Source organism: Zosterops lateralis, assembly GCF_965231275.1.
Source record: "Zosterops lateralis genome assembly, chromosome: 2".
NCBI lineage: Eukaryota > Metazoa > Chordata > Aves > Passeriformes > Zosteropidae > Zosterops > Zosterops lateralis.
In genome coordinates, this window is record NC_139763.1 from 57,240,155 (window position 1) to 57,257,678 (window position 17,524).

Genomic DNA, 17,524 nt, shown 5'->3' on the forward strand with positions numbered 1-17,524 from the left:
GTAGTAAATTGCACTGCTGAATCTCACAACTTAAATGAAAAGTAAAATACTGGCTTGAACTATCCCACTAACCTCTGTCTTTTTCAAAAAACAAAACTTGAATCTGAAAATGCCTGGTTACCTGCAGGATGATGGTGTCTTGTATGGAGCAATTGCAAAACATCCAACATCTGTTCTTAAGTGGAAATGAACCTGATGTTGCTTTCCTGCATTTTTTTAGTTTACATGAGTTTGACATGAATCATGAATCTACACTCAAAGCATAGAATGCAGATGGTTTTCATTCTAAGCAGACTATGTAATCTTCTGCCATGTTAGAGGAGCTCCATTATGGTATTTGTGCATTGCTTAAGGCTTAGTGATTTAAGTCATCTGTATGAAAAAGGAATAAATTTTCATGTTCTTCTCTACCTAGTTGCAGTGTCAGACCATATATGTTAGTGTTTTCTCTTGCAGTTTTGCTCACTTAAGGATAGAAGTATTATACCAAACCTTGCTAAATGCAAAGTCATGAGCTTTTTTGCAAATGACATCAGTAAACACTTTTACTGTCTTTGTAGATATTTAGCAGAATGGAAAAAATAAGCAATAAACCCCAGTTCTAGGGCAAAAGTCTGATCTACCCCTGTGGCAGAACACCAATGAGAAGTCTGGGATACAAATCTTCAATCTCTTGGCTGGATTGCAATATTTTTCCTTAGTTGTTGTTTTCATTTAATACAAATCTTCACCTTTTAGAACATGGAACTATCATAAAGATTCAGTAGTGACCAAGCACCTTTTCTAACAATTTTGGTTCTGATACTAAGACTTAGTGTGTCATTGAATACTGTGTTTCCTTACACCTGATTTGTCTTTTATTTTTAACTTCATAACTATTCATCAGACACCTCTTCCTCAGACTAGAGCTATTGTGTGATAGTATTTGACTTAACACAAATTGGTCTTTAATTCTGAGACATGAGCCAGAGAAGATGTCAGAAGTAATGATCACAATCATAGAACCAATAAAGTTGGAAGCCTCTGAGATAATCATCATTAACTTACCACCACCACTTTCACTGCCAAACCCAAGTGTTATGTCTCTGCATGCCTTTTGAACACTTCCAGGGATGTTGATTCTACCACGTCCATGGGCAGCCTGTTCCAATGCCTGCCTACCCTAATATCCAAACTAACCTCCACTGGTGCAACTTGAGGCCAGTTCCTCTTGTGCTATTGCTTGTTAACTGGGAGAAGAGACTGATCCTCACCTTGCTATGGGCTCCTTTCAGGTTGTTGTAAAGAGTGATAGCAAATTATGTTGACTTGGTGAAGAGTTTCCAAATCTGTTCAATTAGGATATAGTCATTGACAGTTGCTGTAGCTGTTGCCAAGCTGTGCACACCAGGCAGAGAGGGGAGTGTAGGAGAAGGGTGAGAGTTCATCTAAGTATGTGATTCCACATTCTTGACATTTTCCTGCCAAGTCTGTTCTCAACCTCTTCATAAAAATGTTATGTGGGATTCCTGCAACACTGACTCATCAGTCACTGATGTTCTGGTGCTGCTCTTTAATTTTGTGCAAGAGCTGTATGTACATCCTAGCACTTGTGTTTGCCAATGTGCAGTGGAGAGCAAATGTTGGTTCAGAAACTGCTGTTTTGAGTGATACATAGATTTTTTGTGGATGCTACTATTATTAAATGCTTAGTTCTGTTTCTGCTCACAAGTTCATGTTCTGCTTGCCACAGAGGCATTACCTGAGACTATTCAACAATGCGAGTAGTTTGAGTGTTTTGCAGCTTGATGGATAGTTTTGAAGTTTTGAGGAGCTCTGTGTTCTTGTATTGAGTTTGAAATTTCTGGATGATTTGTTGTTGGTGTCCCCTTAGCCACCTTGAGAAGACATAGGTCTAGTAGCTGAATTTTGAGCAGGTATATTTAGTTATAAAATATAATTGAGTTATGAAATATAATAAAACACAACTTGTTTCAAGCTGTGCTTGGGTCATATTCTTCTGATATTCTGTTGGAGGATTGAATGGAAGATTTTTTACATCTGTACAACTTACTGTGCATTGGAAACCAGCAAGGTACAACTTGCCAAGAAACTTGGTTCATTTCAAGTATCAGGATTCAACCTGTTTAACTTCCATGTGATTTTTGAGTAAAAGTAGCTATAACTGAGCTTTTTTTTTTTTTTTTTTATTGAACAATTTTGACATGATTGCTTTCCTGTTTGATTTACAGCACTTAAATATCAAGACACTGACAGATGATGTGGTAAGACAACTTAAGTTTTGCTTTGGCTGTGCTGAGAAAATAATCTTACTGCTAATGCAATAGAAATAACCTTACTAATACAAGAAACTATCTTAACTTTGAGGATAATTTAGTTAATTAGCAAAGTCTCACTGAACTGGTAATTATCTGTAACATAATCTGTATGAGTAGCTAAAATGTATGGATGGCTTTGAAGTATTCTCTAATCACAGCTAAATGAGCCTGACACAGGTAATTGTGCCAATCTACATGCAGTATAGTTAAGATCTGTGATTGCATGTTTAATATTAAAGTTTCTTAGGCTGCATGGCTAGCTTAAAATAACATGTTTAACAAAGTAACATTTGCTTGTGAAAATCACTAGTGCTTGTTCAAACCGCCTTTAGTACATTCAATGTCATGTTTAACAGTGTTTCTCAAATTTGATCAAGAGATGAGGTTCTGTATCTAACCACAAACCAGATTTTTTTATTGTTCTTGAAGTTACCTATTTCACTGCCTGTACTATTCTTTTGTAGGTAATAATATTTTTTCTTAAAATATTTATTTTACAAAGTCTTTGAATTTACCTAGGAAGCAATGTTTTGTCATCACTTAAAGATCAGTTCTTATGACTTCAGTGCTATAGAGAGTTCTTGCTGAAGTACTTCTGTGTATAGCTGGGAGCTCAAGTGCAGAGAGATTTATGCATATCAGTCCTAGTTTGACTTAAATCATCTGTTTCTATTTTTTTAGCAGAGTCTATTTCTTTAGCAGAGTTTCATTGGATGGAAATTGTTATTAAGAAATTTGAGTCTGACTGGCTGATAATACAAGTTTGATTATATAAACTTGTATTTATCTTGGAGACCTAAGAAAATGCTGTCAGCTCTCTGAAAGCAAAAGTATTTTTTGGTAACTAGAAAACAAGTTTTGATAGTGTCATGTAAGGGTTATGGTTGGGATGCAGAAGATCTTGCTGTTTGTTTTTGTGAGGCGCTTTTTTTTCGTGTTAAAGAGGCTAGACTGCTGCTTTATTGTACTTGTACTTTACAAAGCTTATTGGACTTGTCCAGCTTGTTATCATAGCCCCAAAAGATCAGCAGGTTTATTGTGGATTTTTGGGATAAGGGCAAAAAGCCTGTTAGCTCTGTAGTAAACAAACGTTTCCTCAACTCCTTAAATTTCTCAGAGCATGCCAAAGGCCCCTTCACAGAGTAATGAAACCTCATTTGCAGAGTAGGACCGATTGTTCATATGAATATATATTTTTAAAAAGGGAAATGACAGCTATTTAGCAAACAGCTAACAGTAAAAAAAATTACAACACCACAGTGTGTAAAGGAGGCTATTCTGTTTACTTGCAACATTATCTTGGAATGAGGGTATGCTTTCAAATGGACACTTTTTATCCCTCTCTTTCAGTTTTCTGTTGGTTTACTCTTTCTGTGTGTGATTCTGGGACAAGGTCAAAATTTGTAGCAAGAGAAGGTAAAGAAATGGAAGATTTAAGATGACTTGATTTTGTAGCTTTCAAAGAAATTATATATTTCCTTTCTTCTCATGGGCAATCACTTGCATATTAACTTACTGCTGCCTTATGCTTTATGAAATATTTGTATTTCCCAACCCATTTCTTACAAATACAACTGTATGTTGGTGACCAGGAACTTTTTTTAGTTTTAAATTCAGATATGTTAGCACCACGTTGAGAATCTAAAATGCAGACTGCTTTTCAGTATTTAAATTTGATTATTTGTGAGACGCTGATGAATTGTCTACTTATAGTGACAAATCCTCATTAAGTTCAGAAACACCTTGCTTTTTACACATGTGCTTTTAGCTTGTTTGTTTACTATCTGCAAAGATGGCAATTGCATTCTTGCTCCACAGAGGGTGAAAAGCAGGTGGCTGAGATATCTAATTATTCTCTCAAGTGCTCCACATTCCAAGAATCACAGAACCATCAATGTTGGAAGATATCTTCAAGATCATGTAGTTCTACTGTCAACACAGCACCTCCATAAACACCCTGAAACGCCATACCAAGTACCACATACAGATGCCTTGTGAACACTTCCAGAGATGGTTACTCCATCATGCTCTTGGGCAACTCATTCCGATGCCTAACCACTCTGCCAGTGATTTTTTTTTTTCCCTAATGTCCAATCTGAACCTCCCTGGGTGCAACTTAAGGCCATTTCATCTCATCCTTTCATTTGAGATGGTGGAAGACATTCTTTCAGGCATTTGTGGAGAGTAGTGAGATCCCCCCAAGACTCTTCTTCTCCAACGTAAACATCTCCAGCTCCCTCAGCTGCTTCTCATAGGACTTGCTTTCTAGGCCTTTCCTTCACCAGCTGTGTTGCCCTACTCTGGATACACTCCAGCACCTCAATGCCTTTCTTGTAGTGAGGGGCCCAAAACTGAACACAGGATTTGAGGTGAAGCCTCACCAGAGCATCACCAGGGGGATGGTCACTGCCCTGGACCTGCTGGCCACGCTATTTCTGACACAGGCCAGGATGCCATTGGCCTTCTTGGCCACCTGGGCACACACTGGCTCATGTTCAGCCTCTGTCAAACAGCAGCTCCAGGTCCTTTTCTGCTGGGCCATGTTCCAGCCACTCTGACCCTGGCCTGGAGCTCTGCAAGGGGTTTTGTGACCCGGGTTCGGGATCTGGCACTTGGCTTTATTGAACATCAGGCTGCTGATCCTCAGTCCATTGATCCAGCCTGTCCAGATTCCTCTGCAGAGCCTTCCTGTCTTCCAACAGATCAACACTTGTCACCCAATGTGATGTCATCTGCACACTGATATTGAACAGAACTGTCCCCAATACTGAGCCTTGGAGAACCCCCCTTGTGACTGGCTACCAGCTTGATGTAGCACCATTTACTACCACTCCCTGGATTCAGCCATCCAAACAGTTTTTCACCCAGCAAAGAATGTACCTGTCCAAGCCATGAGCAGTCAGTTTCTCCATGAGAATGCCATGAGAGATGGTGCAAAACGCCTTAGTGAAGTCTAGAGAGGCACCATACACAGCCTTTCCCTTGTCCACTAAGTAGGTCAAATAGTTATAGAAGGAGATCAGCTTGGTTGAGCAGGACCTGCCTTTTGCAAACCCATGTTGGCTGGGCCTGATGTCCTGGTTGTCTTGTACATTCTGTGAGATGACACTTGGGTTGATCTGTTCTATGACTTCCCCTGGTACCTAGGTTAGTTTGACAGGCCTGTGGTTCCTTGGATCATCTTTCCAATCCTTCTTTTAGGTGGCCCTTATATTTACTAATTTCCAGTCAACTGGATCTTCTCCAGATAATCAGGACTACTGGTAAATGTTCGAAAGTGGATTGGTGAGCTCTTTTACCAGCTCCCTCATTATCCTCTGATACATCCCATCCAGGCCCACAGACCTGTGGGTGTTTAACTTGCATAGCAGATCACTAAGCCGTTTCCTCGTGGCTTATGGGGGCTTCGCTTGGCGTCCCATCCCTAACTTTCATCTCTGGGAGTTGGGTTTCCTGAGCATAACTGGATTTGGTATTAAAAAGAGGTAAAGAAGGCATTAAATGAGGTAAAGAAGGCATTAAATACCTCAGCCTTTTTGTCATACTTGGACACTACTCTACCCTCTGCAAGCAGCAAAGGATAGAGACTCTCCATAGCTGTACCTTGCTGACAATGTATTAATTGAAACTTTTGTTGTCTGGAACAACAGTGATCAGGTTCCAGTTTGGCTTTGGGTCTTCTACTTTTTATCCTTACATAACCTTACAACACCCTTGTAGTCCCCCTGAGTTAACTGACCCTCCTTCCCGAGGCGATAGACTTTTGTTTGTTTGGGTTTTTGGAGTTTGTTTGTTTTAGCTAGGCTGGTCTTTTCCTCCACTGGATTTTCTTACAGCATACGGGGACTGCCTGCTTCTTTATGTTTAAAATTTTACTTCTTAAAATATGTCCAGCCTTCCTGGACTTCTTCACCCTTCAGAACTGACTCCCAAGGGACTTTGTCAGTCCTTGTCCTAAAAAGGCCAAAGTCTGCCTCCCAGATGCCTAAAGTAGCAGTTCTGCTGGTGCCCATCCTTACTTTGTTCAGAAATGAGAACTTTATCAATTTCATGCTCCCTGTGCCCAAAATGGCCACCATGCACACACATCACCCACCACTAGTCCTTCTCTGCTGACAAACAACAGATGTATTGGGACAGCTCCCTTGGTAGGTTGGGAGGGGGATTCACCTGGCACCCCAAGCAGGGACCTGCCTCCCTTTTCCCTGTCTCTTAGGTCCCCTCCTGCCTGTTGGGCGAGCATCCTCCACTTCCTGAGATGCAGTTTGCTGGCATGCCTGCCTCAGTCTTGGCAGAGAGAGAGAGACTCAGAAAGATTAACTAAACCTGCATATTAACAGAATTTCATTAAAAGGTATCTTATGTAGACAAAAAAGAAAAGCGTACTAAAATTAGAGCATCAAATTATACTGATTTCATACCAACTGCTTTAAAGATTAGAAAGGCTAGATAATTTTCAGTATATAGACAAATAAGATCCAAAGTGAAACATTATCTACACATTTAGGATGTGATTGTGCACAGGTCTAAATTCTATAAATTTTAGATTGGTAAAATAATCCCTGAGATTGAGCATATTAGGAATAAGAAGTCATTTTATCAAAAGGATTCTTCTCTGTATCTTGGTTTGTGCAAGTCTTGCTCTTCTTAAAAGCTCTACTGCTAGCAGTGGAATTTTTCACATACTAAGAAGTTAATCTTGTAGAGCAATTTGACTGTCAAAGAAAGAATATACTTTTTTAATCTTCTGGAGCTTCAAGGAGGAAAAATATGTTAAGAGGTCTTTGACTCGAAGTCATTGGAAGTAACTTCTTTGATCTTCTGAGAAGTATTTCTGCTGGTAAGTGGGTTGCTTTAAGTTCTGAAGATACTGAAATAAATTGTTGCAACCCAGTTCATCGTGCCTGTTCCCCATCCAGTAGGAATAATAATTATTTCAAGCAAAGACGCAGGATTTGTTCCACTTTGTATTCTCCTTTTGTTCATTCCCGTGTTGTTAATGTTCTCCTAAGTCTTTGTCATCTGTCAGCATCAAGGTTTTACAGCAGACTTTCATGACTGAGCTTTTGGCTTCTGTGACTAAAATGACTGGCAAAATGTCTGGGAGACTGAGCTATTCTGTAGTGCTCCAGCAGATTTTTCATATGTGAAAATGTGTTTACTGAGTATATAAATAGCAGGCAGTCAAAAACGTGAACTTGAAAATAAAGGGTGGCAGTACTTTTTGTCCTACATACCTGTAAGGCAGAGTGAGAAGAACACCCAGAAAAAGAGCAAAAACTAGAAGTGATCCTCTTGGCATTTTGCCTTCACTCAGGAAAATAATGTTTTGTACCTGTATATATTTAATATCAGAACTCTGCTAAAAGACTGTGCTTAGTGACCACCATCAGTGTCTTGATGCTCCATATATATATATATATATATATTTATATATATGTGAATGTGTGTGTCTCTTCATGAGAATGGGAGTGGAAGAAAGAAGGCTGTTTCAGTACTTCTAGTAACATTTTTTAGGTTAAACCATAATAATTCTGTAATGCTCTGTCTTCATAATGAGGAATCAGAAGTTATGTCCTCAGAAAGACAAGCTATGGGGAAGATACCCATGTCAGGGACCAAAGATGGGTCTAAGGCCTGACATATTTGGTCTGTGATTGTGCACTTCCACAAGATAATGCAGAAGAAGAACTTATTGTTAGTTGATAGGACTAACCTTCAGAAATGAAACTGTATCAGTGGAATTCATCCTGTGAAAGGGGAACAATAAAGCTGTTGTTGGCCTGGAGGTGTGATCATGGGCCTTGTGACCTCATCTCACGTGTTGGCCCCATGTGAGATGATGCTGAAACTGGCCACTCCTGAGGGTGAGATATAACTTGTGGTTCCAGGGTGGAGGAGAGAATACAATGTGATGCACACTGTTTTCATTCAGGGGATGCCCTGCAGGTGCTGCCTTGCTGCCCCTCCCACTCAGCAGCTGTGCTCTATCTCTTTCTCCTGCTCAACAGCTTCTCCAGCATTCAGGGGTTGGTATGTATTTATTGCTAACACGACTAATAAAATTGACTTGCATCGCTATTCTGACCGTGTCTTTGAGTTTTTTGTGCGCAGGCATCCTGAACCTGTAACAATACCTTCCTACGTCTTTCTTCCCTCCCCCTTTCATTCTTTCTCCTCCAGGCTAATTATGGTAGCCTTTGAAAATTTTAAAGATTTTGAATAACCTTTGAAGACCCATGAAATCAACCTGATCCTTTTTCTGGAAGCCAGCATGTTGTTGCATATGGTTCAGGCCTTGTTTAAGGACATCACCTAGACATCTGCTCAAAAGCTGGATAGTTTGGAGTGGAGGAGCGTGTGGAACTGTATGGGCCAGTGTCTAGGACAATGGTCTGCATTTGCACTTTACACCTAGCAAGTGCATAATCCAGAAAAACTAGTAAAAGTTTTGGCCTCGGGGAAGGTGTGCTGCCATCTTGGCAATGCAGGAGGACCCAAACCACTGCCCTGTGCTGGGGCCTGGCCTGTGCCTACTGAGCCATGCCCAGCACTGCCCAGTGCCCTCAGGAGGGAAAGGAGGGCTCTGACTCTGACAGTGAGACACCGGGCCCTGCAGCTGCTCCAGCCACCGTGACAAACACTGTGGTTAGTTCAACCCTGATGACAAACAGTGGCACTGAAGCAGAGAAACAACATGTGCTGGTGTCATTTGCCCCTGTACACAAGCAGAAGAAATGTATATGAAAGTCACCCTTCAGCAGTCAAAGAGAACAAGGAGGGTGGAGAGGGTGGAGAGGATGAAGAAGCAGGGCCGTCGCAAGCACATTTTCAGTGCTGTTACAAGGCCATCACTTACAGTGATAATGAATGTGTTTTTATACATGCATATGCTGGATTTCATTTTTGAGGAATTTCTTAATATAGGAATAGATGATTTGATGTGCTAATTAAGGGGGAGATGAGGGAGGCAAGGGTGGTAGTGAAGTAACACCTTTCATTCCTGCATGCATAGCAGCTCTGTTAGTAGGTGATGTCTTGACAAGCTCTAGTGCCAACAATTAGTCTAGCAGTAACAAATCCGTTGATCCTGCATTATCAAGTATGTAAGTTCAATAAATGCTATTTTCTTACAGAGAATGGTATAAGAAGTCATCACTAAGTTCAAAATGAGAGCACAAAGAGATTTACTTTCTAGGGGCCTGTTTAGAAAGTGTGAAGAACCAGAAAGCGTATATTGTGGATCTCTGTGTAACTTTGATTTTTCAGGGCCATGATGTGGGCATAGAATCACTTTCTTATATCATGGGCTCTCAAAGAATAATAGTCAGCCTGTGAAATAAGCCAATAAAACTTTGCCATTCATCCTTGATGGTTGCTTGATGTTGGCTCATACAGATATCATTCTTACTGTCCCAGAGCACTTTTCCTGTATGCATCTATATGTATCTATTGGTAAAATAAATACCAAAAAATAAAAAAGATACAAGGTCAAACCTGCTTTAAACTGTAGGGAAATTTTGTATCAAAGCTAAGCTTAGCTATAGCCTGTTGGTTAGCCCGATTTAAAATGTTTCAGTGTAACATGGAAGATTATTGAACTTTTTTTTGCCGTTTCCTCCTCTGTGCACTTGGATCGCCAGCAGCATCAGTGGTAGATTTCATTACACCCAAGCAATGAAATTTCTATTCTTTCTGTATAGTGCTTTCTGTGGACCATGAAATTATTTGCCTGTATGGAATACTGAGAGGTATTAACTTTTCTGAAGCACTCTCAATGTATAATTCAAAAGGGAAGTATATGTAGAATATCCACACTGTACTGCTGTGCAGGTCTTGTTGTGAATTCCCTTTTATTAATATATAGGAATCTTCTTTTTAGACTACATCGTTTAAAATTATTTGAAGTAATTAGTTTGACACATGTTTAAATGTGCTTATAATCCTATTATCTCAATTTGTCTTACATGTTCTGCCTGATCAAATATATTCCAATATGTGCTTTCCTCCTCTGGGATAAGTGGTATAGGATTTGGTGAATATGGGGAATATGAACATTACAGCGTAATGTTAATGATGCAAAACATCTACTATACATTCAAGAGAAGCTTAAAATCAAAACAGAAAGTAAAAATGGGAACAAGTTAAATAGCTCTTTTCAAGGAGGAGTAGGTTGTTCTCCCTGAATAAGGGCTGTCTGTTTCTAGTGGACCTCTGGGACTGCAGGGGGTATTTCATGGTGGTTCTGCCTGGCCAGAACTGCTGTTGCTGGTGCTGTGTGGAGCAGAAGGAAGAAGAGACACTTGGGGAGCACAGACTGTAAAGAAGGCACTGAGATTTTTCAGGAGATGCTGGAAAAGAAATTTTGGGCACATCTGTCCTAAACCTAATTTGTTCTCTGTTCAATGATTCATGGGCTGAAATCAGCCAAGTGTTTTTCCCCTACACCTGTTTCAAGTCTGTGTGTGAACCATCTGCTAATACAGTGACTTGTGTCTTAGATTATGCACCTCATAGTGAAGCTGTGGGGGCATGGAGCAGCTACTGGCTAACTCATTCTTTGGAGCAGGCATGCTGCCTTTTCTCAGTGCTCTGTGAAAGACATTGCTTGAAAAGTCTCATATAATAGGATTTTTTTTTTTACATTTCCAGCCTAGTCACTTCAGTTTGAAGTCTAGCTTCATCCCCCCATGCTTACCATAGACTTCTTATTTTAAAAGCAGGAAGGGAAATTGCTTTTTAGTCGAGATGTAAGATGGTTTTTGCCACTGATGACTACTACTTCACTTCCAGTGTTGTTACCCTCCCTTTTGCTTTTGTTGCATTCTTCGTCTTCCTGGGTCTTGCCTATGTAATTATTTCTGTAGAGTATGCTCTTCCTCATTGCCTGCTGGTTTGATGTGACACAGAAAGGGCCCCATCATCCATGCTGAGCTCTTTTATATTTATGCTATAATAATTTTCTGCTTTTGCATGTTCTACAACCATCTGTGAGTAGCTTACAATCTATTACTACGTTCCAAAAAACTGTTTCTTTTCAATTTTGCATAGGAAGAATTAAAGTCTTTATATTTTTCCTCTAAACCTCTCTTCATAGATGTCTGATAGTCAATTCTTGTTCTGACTAGAGTGGAACACTTGTACCCAATTTTTGCTACTGATTTTCTTTGCTCTCTCTAATCTTAATTCCACAGATGCTATAATAATTTTACTTGTCATGTAGTTTGGTAACTGATGTACTTGTCTCAAGATACTTATCCTATAAGATATATTGAAAACTCAGAATATTTTTGCATAGCATTCCAAGACAGAAGTCTTGATGTGGTTGAAATCTCGTCCAAAATCTCTTATGCATCAAATGTTTCCGTAACTTTCTTTTGTGTCGACAAGTGTGATGCTGCTGTTCATATCCGTTCCGAAGGGTGCTACAGAGATGATGATGTAGCGCATCTCATTACACATTACAGCTGCTTTTGGCTTCTGTTGGTCCTTGCCCATGTACCTTAAAACACACAAGCTCTAGCTTTGAAAATGTGTAAAGTTTCACTAAGTAACTCTTGATCAAAAAGTTGATGAGTATCTAATATCCACTTAAAAATCCCACAACCAAAACCACTTTTTAAAAGAAGGTTTTTGGCTTTTGAAAGGGTTAATAAACCTAGAGTGATTGATGTATGCTGGGGCTCAGTCATGAGGATCATTCATGAAATCATAAACGTGCTCTACATAACTTTAGTAGAGGAGTCAATAGTTTCTCCAAAATTAATTTCTAAATAATTGGAGGAAAGGCACAAAATTTTGTATTACACGATGCAAAAAGAAACAGAAATAGAAAGAAAATAAATAGAACTCTGTCTTAGTTAGGCTTACTTGTCTTTTAATAAAAACTAGTTTCTTAGCATGTCTATATATTCTGTAGCCATGTTAGGAGTACAGCTGTTTCTGAGTAACTAAAACCACTTTAAACTATGCTTTTGGTAAATAAGCCTGCTTTCTCATATTCTATCTACATGCAACGCTTGGAAAGAATTCTTCATAAATTGATTTTGTAGATTTCTATTCCTCCAAACTTTCTGTAAAATTCTTATGTTCTGCATGATTTCTTTCTAATGTAATGGAATTCTGGTCAGTTAACTCCAGTGCTAGGCAACTGACCATCATATGTATTTTTAGGAAAAGCCTTTAGAATAAGGCAGTTAAATAACAGGTAAGCTACCACAGAAAAATAAAGATGTTTAACTTCCAAGAACACCCATCTTAATTAGGGTTACACAGAATGGAAGCAGTATGTGATGTTACACCTTTTGTGTTTTCAGTTGGATAGATTTGCCAGTATAAGAATTCCAAGAAGTAAAAAAGAAAGACCTCCTCTGCCACATATGAAGCAGTCACATTCTACAGATTGGTCATCCACACCCATGGACCTGGAGGATTTTGCTCAAAAACCGCTGTCAGAAAGAGAAATCATAGCACTGTTTGAAAAAATGATGGTAAGAGTCTTACACTTGCTTTTACTTAAAGAATGACAACATTGCTAAGTGATAAGTGGAACACGTATTCTTCTGTGCATGTATTCTAATCTTAACCTGAATTATTAATATTATAGTTGTTGTGACTTATAATTGTGTGTTTGTTGGGGTGTTTCTCAGGAAATAAAGTATTGGAATTATCTTTGCAAATATTTAGTCCAAGTACATTTGAAACAGAAATTAGAAGTGCGATTATACAACACATTTTGAGGAGGAAAAGAAATGGGGGATCCTTCTTCCTTTCAAGATGATCTGAAACTTTTACAAAGAGATTTTATGCCTTCAAATGTCACAGCCACATTTAGTTCTGAATTTATATGCCATGTCACTCTTGCACAAAAAGAGAAACTTGCCTCCAAAGCAGCATTTGTCTGCAAATTTGCTTCTTTCCTTAGCTGTCATTGTTAGTGCACTACAAAAGAGCAGTCACAAAGATCATGTGGCATTGGTAGCACCTCAATAGGTTGAGCTTTTTGTCGTGATGATGGCATTTTGGGCAATTGGAAACTAAACAGAGAATGGCCATGAGAAAAGAATGACTGAAATCTGAAGAGCACAAGAGAACATTAACAAGGAGAATGATGCCTGGATTATTATTTCTTTCTCTGCCTCACAGCAAGTAACAAGTAACTCTTGAAATACAAAGGGACTACCAGGGACTGGCATGTGGAGAAAATGAAATGTGTTATGAGAGAAGTACCTTTGTGGAATTTGTACTTCCTAGTACTCACTGATGATAGCTTAGTTATAAAGAAGCATTTGTAGAACTCTTGGAACTATAACTGAAGGATAACATTTGGAGTTTTCATGGTTTAGCTGGTGAAGGAAAGGAATAATTGACTGTGTAACCAGCTTTCGTATTTTTACTTGTTGCCAAATGGTTTGTTTTTCTTGATATACTCTGTCTTGCTTCTCTTAAAAATTTCACTGTAACTGAGAGTTGCTCAAATGTTAGAAATGGGAGAGTTCTTTTGAATAAAACTTAAAGGTGTGCCTCCTTCCACGCACCCCTTACATTTAGATTGTATTTCTCTACTATCCTACAGACATTCTGGTATAGGGTAGTCTGTGATGTTATACTGTGCCATAAATAAATGGAAACTTCTAATAAATCCTCAGAAACCTACTACTGTGTGTCTAGATAAATATAGATGCTTATATCCATAGATCCTCAAATAATTAATTCCAATTTTAAAGCTACTTTGCAAAATATGTTAAAGTACTGATGACATCTGGATAATTTGAATGCTTTCCTAGTTTCATTGAATAACAAAGCACTTAAACTTGTATTAAGCTACTTTATCAGTGTTGTTTTATCTATAACATGTACCACAGAAAGGATTTTTTCAGATTATCCACATTTGAATGGGCTGGAATAAAGCTAGTTTAGTCACAGTAGATTACATAGCTAATTATATATTGTAGCCTCTAGTTTGCTGTTCTGATCAAATTAAGTGATTTGGGGGGGTTGGATTGGTGAACAATTTGAATGTTGTAGCCAGTCTTTTAGAACTAATTTTTCACAGAAAAAAATAGTCAATGTGTTAGCACTGAATAGAGAAGGTTTTAAATTCTTAGAGTTTACTGAATGTCTTATGTTGTACTTGGGGTTTTCCTGGATGCATATGGCTTCCTTCTTTCAATATTTTATGCAGTAGGATCTTGTGTGCTTTTCATGGCAAAAATTATGAAAGAGCTCATAAAACCAGACAGTTAAAGATAATAATTAACTGTCATTTAGCTCCTTTAATTTCTGTAAGTGCTATTAGGAAAATATGTGAAATAACGTATTCTTATTTTCCAAAGAGGTATTCCTTACCTGTAAAATATATTTCAATTATCTAAGAAATAAAGGATGAAAATGAAGTATTTTATTAACTAAGCAATATCTGTTGTGGTGCTCATATCACTAGTCTGTATAAATTGTCTTAATGATGTTTCATTTGTTAAAAAACAAGAACAAATTACTTTTTACTGCCCACACAGACAGAATATTTCCCATAAATTAACCTGTTGTTATATCTAGGCTTATGGAATACATTTTGTGTTGACAGATTTCTTAATTCTTGGGTTTTTTTTTTTTTTTTTTTTTTTTTTTTTTTTTTTTTTTTTTGTGTTTAGAAGTTAGATACCTTTATTTAAGTTTAGAAGCTACTTTTCAGAAAACATAAAAGAGCAAGCCTGGAAAAACTGCTTTAAATAGACCAATGAACTTTGTAACAGCTACATGATAGCATGAAAAGGTGTTTTTTTTAGTTCAAGTTAAGTTCAAAATTAATCCTGTCCCAGCTGAAACCAGGACAGGGGTCAAGCATTTTCTGCAATAACTTCTCAAAGCTTGGATTTATACAAAAGTGTAAATGTTTCTAGGAACTGTACTTCATTCTCTTCAGCATGAAAGCAATTGAAAGACAAGGAAACTTAAATTTCGGTGTAGTGTGAACTCTAAGGATTGTCTATGCTGTTTGTCGTTGATTTCTGACTAGGTGAAATATCTTTGATATCAAGATGGTTACTCACTGATTTTGTAGCATTGCTCCTGCCAAAGCTGGTGGGGAGGGATTCACCTCATGAGTCTTGGCTGAAAATAACTGCAGTAATTCTTGCTAAGCTTGGGTTATGCACATAGTAATGCTCTGTGGGCTTTTTTTGAAAACTTTTTTCCTTCCCCCCCTCCCCCGCTTTTATTCTTTACCCTACGTTATGATGAGAAATGCCATTTCTCACAGATGTGCAACTGATTACAATGATCAGAGCATTTCTAGGCTGGAACAGTAGAACTCCCTGTGTCAGAAATGCTGGTGACGTTCAGAAGTGTCACTTGCATGGTTTTGACCTCTCTGCTCTTTTTGACCTCTGGATTTATGTTGGGGTGAATTAATTATGATTGGGTTTTGATAACAGCTGAAGGTTTTGATTTAATGTTTAAGAATTTGGGCCTTGCTAATTGCAAAGGTGATTATTAATTTGTGAACTAGTTTCAGCACAAGCCACATACTGCTGCCTAAGATTAAGCATTTGGGAACAGAGGAAGAGAATTATGGAATAAATTAAAATTAGAAATTAAAATTGAAATTAAAAATATGTAAAATACTGGTTTGAGTACATTTATAAATATTTTGGGAAGTATTAAATCATGCTTTTCTGTAGTTTGGTGCATGTGTGTGTGAAACCGTAGGTCTTTTCTAAGAAGAGAGTTTACTAAAAATGGTTATGATGTACTTGTTGATCCTAGCATAGTTGACTGTTTTTGGTTTCTTTCAGTCTGAGTTCAGAGGGAATATGGACAAGGATTTTTATGGTTTTGATTAACATCTTATGAAAAGTTGTTTGTATAATGGCTTTCAGTTGTATGACTTCATATTTTTGTGTCTTTATTTAAGTCAGTCTCTTATATTTAAATTATTCTGTTGCTGTATGGTATTTAAGACTATATTTTCTTTTTTTACCTATCCCATTCTAGGAAGATATGAATTTAAATGAAGACAAGAAGATGCCTTTGAGAGAAAAGGATTTTAATACCAAAAAAGAAATGGTGATGCAATATATTAGCACTGCTTCCAAGTCTGTAAGTAAACGACTAAAAGCTTACATTATTTCCTGTTAGCCAGAAAAAGTGATGTATGCATGTTACATTCCCTTGACTAAGTTCTGTTTCTCATAGTACCCTTTAAAAATGTCTATGTCTATCTTACTATTTTAGAAGATAAAGTGGCAGATAGTCACTTGTACTTGAAATGTGTCTTCTATATAGAAACCAGCATTTCTTTTTTGGTAAAGGTATGGGTAAGAATAGAGATGGAAAGATTCTGCAATAACTTCTTGCAAAAGTTTGATGTGAACCTTTTCTTTTCTAGCATTTTTTAGAAAGAATTCCTCAGCTGATGAGCCTTTTTCATGCCTGGCTTAAAATAGAATTCATGTTTGATGCTACTTAATAGCTGATAATGAAATTGCTGTGCACAAAATCAATTATTGTCCATTTTTTACCTATAGAGATAATGACTGGTTGTTCTAAAGCAGTGCAAAGAGTTGTATGTAAGGGCCAAATTAAGGATGCAGTTTGCATAAGAAAAACTGCTTAGTTTTTGCAGAGGGAGCTGACTCCCGTGCTAAATGCTGCATAGCTAATCTTGTCCTCAATCCTTCTGGTTGTTTTAGAATTCATATTTGAATCTCTGAATTTGAACCTTTGAATTTGAATCTTCGACTCTCACTGCTGGATGTAACTAGAGATATCAGTAAAATTTGCCTGTATATAATTATAACTAAATACTGAGAAATTAAAACATTAAATATAGTAATTTAACTGAGATATTTATCTTACTGTCTAGTTCAAATGACATATATTATTAGTGTAATGCTTTAGCACTTTTAAGAGGGTAGGTATGCCTTGTGCAAGAGATTACTTTATATAAGCTGAGTTTATCAAAGCTACTAGTCTTTCTATAGCTTAACAGGTCCTTAGTACCAGAAGATTAGGTCTAGCTTGTTTTTCTTTTTTGGAGATACTGCATCAAGGATATCAATAAATCTATATTCTAATAAATCTTAAATTGTTCTTGAAATTTATCTACCCAAAATAGTATGTGAGGATTTATATATCAATGGCACCCCTAGCCTCCATATGTATTTTAAGACCTCAGTTGTTTGATCTAAAGAATAATGTGATAATAG

General features: G+C 37.7%; 1 protein-coding gene across 1 annotated transcript in view; it reads left to right on the top strand.

Annotated features, from left to right (window-relative positions):
- The first annotated feature begins 1,860 nt into the window (after window positions 1–1,860).
- The window catches only part of DIAPH3 (diaphanous related formin 3), a 190,751-nt gene continuing 175,087 nt past the window's right edge, over window positions 1,861–17,524 (top strand). Inside the window, exons 1-3 of the mRNA XM_083855235.1 lie at window positions 1,861–2,264; window positions 12,635–12,808; window positions 16,311–16,415. Coding sequence (XP_083711361.1) covers window positions 2,205–2,264; window positions 12,635–12,808; window positions 16,311–16,415 — 339 coding nt within the window. The 5' untranslated portion in view covers window positions 1,861–2,204. The remainder of the gene's footprint in view (window positions 2,265–12,634; window positions 12,809–16,310; window positions 16,416–17,524) is intronic.